This window comes from Vespula pensylvanica, chromosome 15 (genome assembly GCF_014466175.1).
Source record: "Vespula pensylvanica isolate Volc-1 chromosome 15, ASM1446617v1, whole genome shotgun sequence".
Lineage (NCBI taxonomy): Eukaryota > Metazoa > Arthropoda > Insecta > Hymenoptera > Vespidae > Vespula > Vespula pensylvanica.
The window spans coordinates 2,135,769-2,150,294 of NC_057699.1; the positions used below are offsets into that span (position 1 = coordinate 2,135,769).

General features: G+C 26.7%; 2 protein-coding genes across 7 annotated transcripts; one reads left to right on the top strand and one right to left on the bottom strand.

Annotated features, from left to right (window-relative positions):
- Positions 1-708: 708 nt before the first annotated feature.
- LOC122634734 (heat shock factor protein-like) lies at positions 709-8,376 on the top strand. Of its 5 annotated transcripts, none has more exons than XM_043823965.1 (12): positions 709-938; positions 1,189-1,297; positions 1,391-1,515; positions 1,665-2,000; positions 2,087-2,169; positions 2,284-2,478; positions 2,931-2,993; positions 3,944-4,492; positions 5,497-5,620; positions 5,763-5,859; positions 6,035-6,285; positions 6,919-8,376. In XM_043823965.1, the coding sequence occupies exons 1-11, from the start codon at positions 834-836 to the stop codon at positions 6,271-6,273; spliced, it is 2,025 nt and encodes a 674-aa protein (XP_043679900.1). In that variant the 5' UTR covers positions 709-833; the 3' UTR covers positions 6,274-6,285; positions 6,919-8,376. The 5 variants fall into 5 exon arrangements, with proteins under 5 accessions (XP_043679900.1, XP_043679902.1, XP_043679901.1 ...); XM_043823967.1 differs by having other exon boundaries at positions 5,497-5,602; XM_043823966.1 differs by having other exon boundaries at positions 3,944-4,480.
- A 1,099-nt stretch (positions 8,377-9,475) lies between these two features.
- On the bottom strand, positions 9,476-14,457 carry LOC122634730 (protein pigeon). Of its 2 annotated transcripts, XM_043823957.1 has the most exons (11): positions 13,949-14,456; positions 13,562-13,757; positions 12,906-13,045; positions 12,532-12,844; positions 12,183-12,445; positions 10,923-12,106; positions 10,509-10,850; positions 10,217-10,431; positions 9,899-10,102; positions 9,766-9,837; positions 9,476-9,688 (listed from the first exon to the last, which is right to left on the bottom strand). In XM_043823957.1, the coding sequence occupies exons 4-11, from the start codon at positions 12,824-12,826 to the stop codon at positions 9,618-9,620; spliced, it is 2,646 nt and encodes an 881-aa protein (XP_043679892.1). In that variant the 5' UTR covers positions 12,827-12,844; positions 12,906-13,045; positions 13,562-13,757; positions 13,949-14,456; the 3' UTR covers positions 9,476-9,617. The 2 variants fall into 2 exon arrangements, with proteins under 2 accessions (XP_043679892.1, XP_043679891.1); XM_043823956.1 differs by lacking the exon at positions 13,562-13,757 and having other exon boundaries at positions 13,949-14,457.
- Between the last annotated feature and the right edge of the window lie 69 nt (positions 14,458-14,526).

Below are 14,526 nucleotides of genomic sequence, written 5' to 3' on the forward strand. Positions count from 1 at the left end.
GTCCCATGCTGCCTTTTTCACAATGTGTATTAAAATAATATAAAAATAAAGTGTTCATGAATAATATTAATTACTTAATATTTCTTTCGATTTTTGTTTTGTAAGGTTTTGATTTACAACTTGAAATAAAATCTAGTAATTTTAAAATAAGTACAAAGTAGTTAAAAATATGCACTCTAATTATGTAATACGAATTTTCTTTAGGCGCCAATTTCAAACTTGAAAATTTTATAATGAAAGAATGTCAACTTAGTGTTAATTTTTTGATCACGGTAACTTTCCGATAGATAAGTGAACGACCTATTAGATGTATTTGTTATTCTTTTTATTAATGGTCAAAGTCCTTTCTTTCTGTTATTGAATTAGTTGTCTTCCATTGGTTATACTATTACTATTCTTTCCTGATTGGTCGTTATTAAATACAACAATTTCTTACTTTTTAATTTCAGCCAATAGGATTGCAACAATGTCTTACATAGTTGATTTTTCATTGGTTATATTTTGCATGCACTATAGAAATAAAATACTATCAATTAATAATTAAATTTTTTATCAATTTCGTAAAATATAACAAATAGAATAAATACATTTGTGTATTAATATAACCATCTTAATAAGACGATTGAATATAAGAATATATTTTCATCCGGAAAGTCCCTATTGTCGCTTATTAAAGTAGTTTACCCTCTTCACCCCACCTTTTACTAAATGCTTGTAGCAGAATAACATCGTCAGTGGTCGGCCATTATTGTGAGATATAAAGTTGTTCCATATTTGTTAAGATAAAAGTATATAAAAATATTAATTGTTTGTGATTTGAGTTTATTGTAAAAATGCATACAATACCAGAATTAGGTACAAGCGTACCTGCCTTTCTTGCAAAACTTTGGAAACTGGTTGAAGATCCTGAGACCGACGACCTTATTTGTTGGTCACCTGTAAGTCGCCGATTTATTTATTGTTAATAAATATTAATTTTTCCAACGTTTACAACATCGTTACTACATGTTAAATACGGTATATCTTTAATAACAACTTGTACAATCGTTTTTTTTACCGCTACTTTTTTTTACTTCTTTCTATAAATAATTTAATCGACGAAACGTAAGCTTAACGTTGATTTGTGTCGTATATATTTTTAATTGCACAGTCGTCATTAAGTAATGTAAATTTTTACTCTTCGTTTAGAATGGACGAAGCTTTTTCATTCGAAATCAAGCACAATTTGCCAGAGAATTATTACCACATTACTATAAACATAATAATATGGCTAGCTTTGTGCGGCAACTAAATATGTGTATGTATAACAATGTATATTTCCATATGTAATATATTCGAAATTTAACATCAATACTTTAATAATTGCATCATACTATTTATTAAATTTTAGATGGATTTCATAAGAAAGTTTCTGTAGAATTAGGCGGTTTAAAATGTGATAGGGATGAAATGGAATTTGCACATCAATTTTTTTGTAAAGGTCATCCATATCTTGTTGAACATATTAAAAGAAAAGTAAGTGTATATCATTGACATTTGTTTATTTATTTAATACCAATCTATAATATTCCATTAAAGTGATAAAAGTTGCTTTTGTATTAGATATGAAGTTAGGAACTTGATATTAAGAAATTTATAATTTACTTTATAATATATATATATAGATTGCATCAAGTAAAGGTCAAGATCCAGCTCTTACACCTATTAAACCAGAATTAATGAATAAAATGTTAACAGAAGTAAGAAGTATGAGAGGTCGACAAGAACATTTAGATTCCAGATTGGGTGCTATGAAAAGAGAAAATGAAGCATTATGGAGAGAGCTTGCAATGCTTAGACAAAAACATTTAAAACAGCAACAAATTGTAAACAAGTTAATTCATTTCCTTGTCACACTAGTACAACCATCAAGAAGTGGTGGACTTTCTGTTAAGAGACGGTATCCATTAATGATAGATGATTCTAATCGTCAACGTAATAAACAAAGTAAAATTTCAAAGGTATTTATGCATTTGTTTCCTCATATTCAATGTTTATCTAAGATTGGAATTTATATATCTTAATATACTAATATAAATGTATTTAGGCACAAACATCTCCAACAGGACCTGTTATTCATGAACTTGATTCTTCTGAACCAGATTTAGACTCTCAATACATAGTTGCTGAGTAGGTATTAATTTATTTTTATTGCAATCAGTATAAAAAAATTCTTTTGCAATATATTGTTTACTTAAAATTGGAATAATTTTAAAAATAAATGAACAAATTTTTGTAACATAGAATGTTAGAAAATCAACAACATCCAGCAATAGAAAGTCCTGAACATCCCAATGATACATCATTAGTAGATGATGACAGCATGGAAACTATACACTTAGTGGATAATGCGGTTCATCTTCAAAGCGATGATATTAGCTTGGTTAAATCACAAGAGATAGATGCAAAGAAGAAACGACCCTGTAAGGGTAAAAAAAAGTAAGTAGATTAGTAATTTTGTAAAGAAATCACATCATTAATCACAATATATAATTGTTGATCTATTAGCATTTTATAGGATATCATATAAATAATACTAAATTATATTATATGTTTCATATTTAATTATACTTTTTTGTTAATTTCGATTTATTCTCATCATAATCATATGACTTATTATTAGTATTTGATAATGAGAGTTATTATAAAACACTATATATATATATATAATTATATAGTGTAATTACATGCAATGTAATATTTAGCTTTAAGTTATCATTGATATATTACTTTGAACATATATCTATACATATAATCTTATTAGATTATAATTTTTTTTACATTAGTGCATGATTACTGTCCAAGCCAATGGTATTTCTTATGTAGATTGTATAGCACGTTTCATACTTATTTCATTAATACTTATAATTATGCAATTTAAATATTATTAGGAGGAAAAACAAGGTGCCTGTCAAAATTTTGATCCCATCAACGGAGAATGGACAAGAGTCAAGGTTAACATTTTTCACTCGACATAATTTGGTGTTGGTGTTTTAAGTTATTTCTTTTTTCTACTTCTTTTTTGTTTTTTATTTTTTCTTGTTAAAAGAAACTCTAAGTTGGCTCATAAACATGCTTTTCATAAATTCTTTTTGCATGATTGTAGGGGTATAGTAATGAAGTAATTGTAAATGAATCTTTGGGTATATCTAAATGAGATGTATTTTGTTTTGTAGTATTTAAAATATTTCTCAGTAATGTTATATTAATAAAGTAGTGGGAATCACATATTTTGAAGTAATGAAGAGACCAACATTTTTCTTTAAATAAAAAAAAAAAAAAAAAATTATTATTTTCAAAAGAAGTGAAATTTAACTAAAATATAAGTATTAAGTAAATGTACATGATTTGTTGCTTCAATGTTCTGCAATTTTTAATTTGGGGCAGTAATATGATCAACAGATATAATGCCTTACATACATTGCATGAACAATGATTAGTTATCATGAGTTAATTATCTATGTGGCTGTAACTGGACATACATGCATATTCACACATTTACATGATACCATATTTTATCAAATTATGATTATATGTATATGACGTAATAATTATATTTTTATACTATTAATTTAAATACATCTTACATACATATATATAGGTGGGGCAAATTGATGTGAACAGACTTGTTAATTGATCTTATACTATGCTATGTATCTTCAGTCAGGAAATTCTTTTTTAGGTTTAACATAATATTTTCGCTATTCTGTTAATTGAGTTAGAGACATTACATTTAAGATTTATCTTGCATGTTACTAGTAATAAATCATCAAGCATACTTTTTCTTATGTTTCTGCCAAATTTTCAAAATTAGACAACAGATACTAAAGAAAGAACATAAGGTATATCAGTCATATAAAAATCAAGATAATGAAGATTCGCATTAGGTTGTCTCACTTTTTAGGGAAGAAACACATTTGCTCGAAATACCCATTGAGGACTCTTCTGTGACGATTGCCTTATTGGAGAATAATTCAATCACTTCTAAACCAATACCAGTGGCGACTGTTCGTAGTTCCAAGTTAGCAGCTATGGCTGCTAACATGAGTAAATCCAATGAAGTTGAGCCTGATGTTGATATTGAACCTTCAACTGAAGTAGACGACGATATTCAAGAAACTGACTCTTCTCTGGTGAAACTTGAAGACATATTAATTGTTCCCGAAATTATCAATAATAACAATATGGAGAATGATGAAAACGGAGAGAATAGCAATAACAGTTCCCATAGTCAATCTGCAAGGCTTAATAACGATTTTATAAATGTTAATCACGAGGAAAATATCATAGATGAAGATAATCAGATTGTTGCAGATAAAAGTGAAGCATCAAATTTGTCGGAGCAACAAAAATATGGCTGCAATAAACCAGACAGAAGTGATTCAGTAGACTTATCTTTGAGTTGCGTCAATTCTTCAGGCGTACCTGATGCTAATTACAGGTTAGGAACAATGTAAGTTCAACATAGACCATGGGTAATGAGATCAAATGCAGTGTATTCTATTTAAATGTAGTGGAGATATTAATTCAGAAGACTGAAGTGGGAGCAACCAATTTTTATACTTTATAATGATTGCATTAATCAAGTACAAGGAATTTTAGTACAAATATTTTCTTTATATATATAAATTAATATCAATAATTGATTATAACATATATATGTGTGTACGTTGCATACACATAGATATATGTACATATACATCAAATGATCAAATTCAAAATTTTATAGTTTTTTTAATATCCCATCTTTGTATGTCTCAGAAAAATTTGATCTTAGTTAAGTATTATTTGAAAATCTTTTTACAAGTTTATTGCAGTCTGTCTGTATAAAAATTAGTGTGTTATCGTGCATCTGTTGTCATCTATATTTTCGTATATGTTAGATTAAATTTTAAATGTAATTTTTCGTCTCATAAATAATAGTAAAAATACTTAATAACAACAGTATGTACATCACTAATATAGGTCATTAAGAAAACAGAACTAATATTTAAGTCATATGTGTCAAGCTATTAGAAATATTGTTTGCACAAGTAGTATGATTTATTAAAACGCTTATGTATCTGTCCTATCTTTCTTAATTCTTAAGAAATAAGTTTTTTCTGAGACTTACTACATAAAAGGCATTACATACACTGCATATAAATGAGAAATACATGTTGAAATATTGGTATATACTAAGCTTATATCAATTATAAAATATGTAAACATTGGTATATTCCAAACTTTATACCAATTTATCATCCATTATAAAATTTTGCTGTTTACTTGTTTTTACATTGATTAGCTGGCAATATTGGTTTTATAAATTTACTTGTGCTCACATCTCTTCATATAAAGAATCATAATTTTCAGGTAACATTTAAACAATTTAGGAGCATCTATACAAACATGGATAAATTTGTGTGAATGGTGACATTTTTATGCATATTGATCTACTTTGAAAACTGTCTATAGGGAGGAAATGGATAATCATCTTGAATCAATGCAGACGGAATTGGACAATCTTCGAGATATCCTACGTGGTGAAGGATATAGTATTGATGCTAATACACTTCTTGGGGTAAATACACTTTTTGGGGTAAATATATTTCTTGGGGTAAATATATTTCTTGGGGTAAATACACTTCTTGGGGTAAATACACTATTAAAGATCACAAGAAAAACATGTCATTTAATGTTGATAGAGTCCATCATTAGTTTATAATTGTTTGTATTTTCAGTTATTTGGTGCAGAGGATACTTCAATGTCATTTGGTATATCCGTTAATTCAGATTTGGATACACATTGTGATAAAGAAGACGACGATCAATCTACAGGTATATATCTTATTTCGTACTACAGGTACATACATATCTCGTATATATATACGAGACGATATGTATGAACAATAGTATCAAAATCGTTTCTAGAATCTGTAGAAATTATTTTTAATGAGAAAGAATAGAATTGTATTATTATTATATGAATCTGAATTATGAATTACGATTGTAGTTGCTGACTCCATAAGTGGAAATGGTGGGGGAGAATTAATGGCATATAATCCTGCACCTAGTTTATTAGATTTCGATGACGACATATTTTTGGGTGCTACTACATCATCTCCAATTACAAATTCAGCAAATGATGTGTCTTCAAATAATCCATATACTTCAGATCCTCTTGATTTAGAAGATAACAAAACTTCACTTCTTGAATCTTATGTAGGAAGCAATGAAAATAATAATTCGTAAAATCTCCTTAAGGTAGGTGCTATATGTTATTACTCATTAGTATATATAATATTAATTGGTTCCTTAATTTTTTAATTAACAACTTTTTATGCTTGAATGTCGTCGTTATGACATTAAAAGCATATTTGTATTCTGTACACAATTTTTGCAATTTAATAAATATTATTATTTAAAATATACATATACAATCATTATTATAAAATTATTATTATAAGAAAAAGTAGATCCTTATTCCATTATATTATTTTTTATCCTATAATTTACTTAATTTTTGTGTAAATCAATATGTATTTTATATAAGTATAATTGGAAATTTATAGTAATTTCATCCAGTATGTTTAATTCTTTATTTTTAAATAAATAGGAGTTGAACTATTTGAAAATAATATCACAATAACAAGTTTTTCTGTAAAAATGTTCTTTTGATATTATTATTCACATAAACATGTTAATTTTTTCTAAAACTTCGATTTATATGTAAACTGTGTTTATTTATAGTCATAAATTATTAATGAGCAGTATTTGTTTTTGTATAAAAATAATTATCTTACTTGCGAAAAAATTGTTTGAAAAAAATATTTAATTTGTTCTTTAACTTTATTGTACTATGAATTAATGGATAAAGATATTCTTTCTTTATTTTAGCTTTCGAGGAAAGGCTACTGGATTCTTAATTACCTAATTGGTAATACCATCATTTTAGTTTTATTTAATATAACAAAAATTACCATAAAAACAGCAGCAGACTTTTAATGTCAGATGTAAAACATAAATAATATTAATGAAAAATTAGTTTTCTTTCCTTTTTTTTTTTTTTTTTTCTTGCAGTAGAAAATAGACCGTAATACATCAAATAAATAACATTGGTTTGAGCTATACGTTAATATTGAAACTCATCAAACGAAAAAAAATATTAATTTTAGTATATAGTTTTACCAATTTTAGTAAAAATATATGTATCACAGATACTATAAGTTATTTTCACAAATACTTTTTTTGTACATAAATGTAGAAGTAACATCAATAACAAAGTGTGAAGCAAGTTTTATGCAATGTAGTAGGTGCATCAAAGCGCAACCTTCTTTTATATAACGTATCTGAGAGATATGCTGTTAGAATTAAAAATTCAAATGGCGTGATATATGTATGGACATGTTAAAAAAGATATGTTATGTCATTATATTATATTTTTTGCATAATTGTTGATTAGATTATTATAATAATATTAAAAAAAATGTATAAAGTGATAGTGTTTGAGAACTAAGATTTCAGCGTTCGATTTTCATACGATTTCTTCGCTATCACACGTGCTTTAAATTTATTATTAATAAACGTGATCTTTTTTAAATCAGGTATATTACGCATATTATTTTAAATTCGTATATATCTTTATATATCACAAAATTAAAAAATTATTTTTTTCTTATTTAATTTATTTAATATAAAATCATTTAATGAAGATTGATTAACAACGTTTCCAGATTCGATGTGTAATTATCTTAAAACACTGAAATCTTAAGTTTATAATTAATTACTATAAAATAGTGATTTCTGAGTTTGTTTCGAAGAAATATTATAATAATTATATTGTGAAAATTATTTAACATATGTTATTCTAATTTGCAGGTAATTATTTTTTTACTGACAAAGCTACTTCTGCTATTAATATAAAATATATCGACATTTGTACGATTTCATATGCAACCAACAATTAACGATATAATTTTCTTTTTTTTTTTTTCTTTTTAACATTTTATATAAAAAAAAAAGTTACAACATATTCCTTTTAAGTTATCTTATTATAGTATTTTTGATTCAATTATAAAGATGTATTTTCTATCATAATACGAATTATGATATGTTATTACTTATTAACATACAATTTTAATTTAGTTTATTCCGAGTTTAAATAGACACTATACAATACAGATTATGATATTGAAAATGGTTCGTCTATGAGGAATTAGTTGACTATCTTCTAAAATAATAAAAATAAAATAGGAGGATGTTTTATAAGCTGTGTATAATGACATCTATTTCTATTTAATAATAATAACAATGTAATTTTTTAATCAGAATACGGAATATGTCTTTATAACTAAAGAATTATCTTCATTCTATTTCCTTTTTTATTTCCCGTTACATATTCCAGAAAAAAACCTCGATCCCAGAATTAAGTAATTATAGACAGTTTTAAATGAAACACTTTGTTTTTCATAAATTCTGCAGGAATTATTAGTTAATAAATATATTTGAATACGCAATAATCTAATTTTATACACGTATTTTTTGTAACATTGATCAATGAATAATAAGAAAGTTGAAAATATGAAAATTAAATAACAAAATTAGTTAAGAAAATTTATTAAATTAATTTGCATTTAAGACACTACTTTAGAAAATAATCGTCTGTTTCCTCTTAGTTGATCCATCTCGCATATAAACAATAAATTATTAATTTTACATACAACTGTAATTAAATTGATTAGTTACTTTGATAAATAGTTCCTCCTACAAAGGATTAATCAACAAGAAATAAATAATCTATTATGATACAAAAATATGGTATAGTTCGTATTGTACTATACTGTAAACACTACATACTAAATAATCCAATAATGTAATATGCTACCATTTTTCTATAAAATGTGTGTCTTTTAAAATACATTATTAAATATTATTAATTAATAATAAAATGCAAAAATTTTGTTAATACGCTTTTTTAAAAAGTTCGAATCATATTAAACTGCAAATCATATTAAAATACAAATTTAATGTCCATAATATATATCGAGAAGGCTTTATATAATCTTTATTTAAAAATATTTCTACTACGTTTGTCATACGTTTTTAGATAAATAACGTGTAATTAATATAGATAAAAAAATTTTTACTAGTGATTATGTTAATTTTGTCTGTTACATAAATAAAATTTAGATTACTGTTTATGTATTTAATTTATAAATTAATGTCCCGTACATATTGAATTACGTCCAAATTGAAAAAAAAAAAAAAAAAAAAGATAGTATTTTCAAGTAAATTAAATTCAAGATATTATTTCAAGAATCTGTTAGTAAAAAATCATGTAATATATGTATTTCATAGAGTCGGTATGTATTTATCTTTATATAGAATAAATCTAATGGAAGAAAGAACAATTTTTCTTTAAATAATACTAATACAAATCATTATTATCCATTGATTAATCTAAAATTTGTTACATTCATTATTTTATAGAAAACACTCATAATAGCAAAGTGTATAGAATTATGCAAGTAGTTATATCTTCATATGATATTTTGTATTGAAAACAAGCAATCATATTTTTTGTTAACTTGTTTTACTTATAAAAAATCTTCTGTGGATGTTACAGTTGCTTCCATAAGCAAACCGAAATCTAATTCAGCAAGACTAGCTGAAATAATGTTAGTAAAAGAAGTATATTAATTTATATCACAGAAACATCGATCGCTGATATCAATTTATATTTACCTTTTGCAGTGAGTAAATCAAGAAATGTATCTAAAGGCGACAAACGATCCGCAGAAGGAAATGCTGCTAAACCTAGAGGTAAATTTTTTTATTAGATTTAAATCATTATCTTTTTACCATTTTATTTACTCACCATTATGATGATTACGATGTTGAAAAGATCTGCCACGATTTTGAGCTACTTCGCCTGATAAAATATTAGCCGCGTGTTCCCGAGCTCTTAGCATTAAGCTAACTGGATGTAACCATTGATTTAAAAGTCTTTTGGCTCGAGATCGTGGTAGTAAAGATAGTAGAGCCAATTTTTTAATAGTATTTTCTTTTGTATCACTTATATCTAACGATACATTTTCGATTATAACATAATTATTTTTTTTTTTTTTTTTTGTAGATGTTTACGAATATAGCGAAAAATTTTTTATTATGAATGTAGTGAATGAATTAGATATACCTGCCATGATAATTTTTGTAACATCTACTTGTAGCTCAAATACTGCTCTCTGAACATATTGTAAAAACATAGAATAATTTAAAGTTTTATATCCAAGATAGGTGAAAAACGACGTAAATCCTTGCGGAGCGGGGAACGCTATATTTTCTAATGCATATCTGTAACGTTCCAAAAGCATGAACAACAACCATCGTTTTCCATTATCTAATTGATCACTGAAATGAAATACATATCATGATATTTTTTGTAAATCAAGTAGTATTGTAATTACGTAAATAATTTGAGACATTACATAAGCATAAAACCACGTTCTTGTTCAATTCGTAAGTCAACGTTAGCCGCCCGACAAAGCATGTGACATAAAATACGTGATGTTTCTAATTGTGCCGCTACATATCTCGTAGCCATTGCATGAACTTGTAAAGCTGTACATGAACCTTGAATATGACACGTCGATGATTGTGTACCATTCTTCAACAGGTACATTGAAAGCTCACGTAAATTTACTGAGACGATATGTTCTTGTTTCGAAGCAGTGCAACTTTCACTTTCTGTGAATGGTAAACTAGAGTCCAATAACTTGTTGCTACGATTACCCAATAAATCTCCAAGAGCAACTGTAGCTATAACAAATCTATATACTTAATAATTAGATATAGTCAGATATTAGAATATTAAGAAAAAACATTATATTAGGTGATATTACCCTCCACTTGGAGACATAGGAGTACTACATCTTGATAATGCCTCTGGTTGATAACATGCCAATGATACCAACAATTTTTCCGCAATTTTACTCGGCTGAAATCTTGGTTTATCTTTAATATTTTTATTTAATTGTTCCCAAAGTCTAGTCCACAAATCACTATGATAAGGAACTAATCTTTGTTGTGGTGAAAGTAACATAACAGATGTATTCCATAGTTTTTCATGACTCAATGTTATATTTAGATCATTAACTTTTATTTCAAAACTCGTGTACTCTTCCATAGTAGTAACAGGTAATAATGTTAACAAGGGCATAGCATCTGCAAGTAAATTCTTTTGTACCAAAGCATATGATCCGCCAATGAGAATTTCTTGCATATATCGTACGATCTCCAAAAGTCGAGGTTTCTCTGCTACGATAGATACTAAATCCGCGATAATTTCCATATCGTTTTTATGACAAATGAAGTAATGCAAAATTCCCAAGCGTACTTCAACAGAAGTTTCTTTTCGAAAAATATCCATAAGGAAATCAGTAGTAATGGATAATTCTACAAGATCCAGTGTAGGTAAATCAATAGTTAAAATTTTTGAGCCAGAATTTGAAAAGATACTACTTCCATCTAAGTAGCTAATTTTAGTTTCTGTAATATTATGATGAAGACCAGATGTCTCTTGCTTTTTATAATTTCCTTCTTCTGTATTTTGTAAATCAAGTAATGGTACTAAATAAGAAGCATGTGATGCAACAGGTGTTGAAGAACCACATAATATGTGGCAGCAGGGATCATGATTGAGTCCTATTTCAAGAAGATGTATAAGTAAACCTTGCACGAATACAATCATATAATGATTTTCATATATTGCAAAGGTTGGTCTTATAAGCTTAGCACGTGACCATGGTATGCCTGGTATAACACAATGAATGACACAACTGTGATGAAGAAGTGTCACTGAATATGCAAAGTGTACGGTATTTGATTCAGTTAAAGAATTAACTGCATGTTGTGTCTTCATTGGTCTATATAGGTAATGATGACAAACACAGACCATTCCTTTAGAATCTGATACCACAATGAGATCTAAAGAACAATCATGAACTCTCAAAGGTATAACATCATCTTCATAAGTTCCACAGTTAGAAGTAGTTGATAATTGAGGCAAATTTAAAGGAATATTTAACTGAAAGATAAAGCATCGTAATTATTGACAAATAATTAGTTATATAGAAATGTTTACTGTACAATAAAATATTAACCACTGTTTCATGTGGAAGATCGTCATGAAATTGAAGTCCACTAAGTGTCGGATTCGAACGAGTCGATTTCATATTATTTTCATCGTTATCTTCGCTCACTAAACTCGTAGGAATTCGTCTGTGATGAATATGATATAATACTTGATTTGTCATATCCCATTGTGCCCAAACAAACTCTTTCACTAATTCCTCATGCTTTAATTCTTTTATTTCCCATAAAGCATCCACTGATGCATCAAATATAATGGTATATATCATGACACCTACATAAATAAAATTATAATATTAATATATAAAAAAACTTAAATAAAATTTGGTTAATTTAATAATAATTCTATTACATACTTACATTCTTGATGAAGTAATAATAAAAATTTATCAGATGTAGTTTGGAGTTTCTCCCTATATAAAAATTGAATGCGCACTTGCTTAGATCTTTCAATTTCCAAATTATAAAGTTTGTCTATATCAAGTTTCATTAGATATGCTTGATAAGTTTCTACATTCACGGTTGATTCTTCTACTTTAGAGCTATTTTCTTCAACAGATTCAACAGCTTTTTCAATAGAAGAATTTTGCTTGGTCACATAGCCAAGTAATGAACGGCTTTGATTTATTGTAGCTTGAACAATATTCAATATCATTTGAAAACGATGTAGGATCTACAAAATATAATGTGAGATGTATCTTATAAATTATATATGTTTTTTATATAGTATTCACCTGTAATTTATTTTTAATCCGGTCGTAATGGCCTATAACAGTATATTGCAAAACTGTGCTGTCTTCTAATAACTTTTCTTCCAACCAACATATAAGCAAAGACCCATCTTTTTCTTGACCCAAAAGTTTCCATTGTTCAGCTACAAATGAAATATAGATTATTTGTGAGCTAAAAAATATTAATAAGTTAATATATTAATTATAATATATACAAGACTGTTATATAGTTTTGGTTATAAATTATGATTTAAGAAGTAGTAAATAAGCAAATACAGACTGCAACTTCATACTTGTAAAGTTATAAGATTTTCATATACTTTTATATCTATAGAAGTAAGTAAAAACTATGAAATATTCCAAAATATTTATGATATGAGTAGAAGCACAAGTTATTGTACAATTTTAATGCTTTTATAATTTATTATGATATAGTTAATCACAATAGAACATTGACATTTAAAGGATATATTAATCCGTTACTACATGTACTGATACTTTACTTCAAAGAATATTAATTATAAAAATATACACAAATAAATATTAATTTAATCCTATAAATGTCAATATTGAAATAAGAGCAGTAAATAGAAAAAGAAGTAGTAAGTTATAAGGAGATATAAAAAATTAAAAAAAAAAAAAAACAGAACAATCCTTACTTTCCGCTAATCATGTAATTCCTATTATTTACTTGCTTTTTATGAAACTTGATAGAACACTTATAATGCACTTATTAATACTTCCTTTTCAATCATATAATCCAACAACGTTCCTTTTCCTGTTTCCAATTGAAAAGTTCCTTTTTAATGCGATAGTCCGATCAAAATATTAGACTTTGTTGGTATTTATGGAATGCTATTAAATTAAGAATAACAACAAAACATTCTACATCAATAAATAAATATACTGAGCTTGTAGAGGATAGATTTGCCTTTATGTATTTTACTTCGTTAAGAAATATTTTATTACAATAACAATAATGTTGAATATCATTGCACTATAGTTCAATTCAACGTATCTCTTTTATTTTAACAAATAGAATATACCTGTGACAGTTTTATCTGGCAAAAGTAATCGTAGTTTGGCAGCAAGATTTCCTATCATATCTTTCTTGGAACTATTTCTTAATAAAAATCGTATGTCTAACGATTGCAATTAAAAAAATAGTTCTTCCGAATTAAAGAATTATGTAAAAATGTCACAAAAAGCACGTCTCATAATAGATAGCTGGATCCCATTGTTGAATTATAGAACTCAAGATAAGGAGATGACGAAGAAGACGATGTGCTATCTCTTTTTAGTAAAATATGATTGGTCAATGCGTTTCCATGGTAACAGGTCAATCCTATATCTAGCTGTACCTTTGAGTAAATCTATAAAAGGCGAACCAATGGAGGATACTTAGCAGATTGTACAGTCGGTACGCAGGGGAGGTTATTTTACGGCCATTTAATCGGATGTGAAGTAGAATTGTAATATTTTTATTAAACATTTTGCAATAAGTAATATTTCTTAATTGATTTGAAATTGCAACTTGAAAAATAAGAAGGTATAAATTTATGAAAACATTTTATTAAAAGAATCTCGTTAAAAACTCGTTAGGAATATGTATCGAAGTACACTG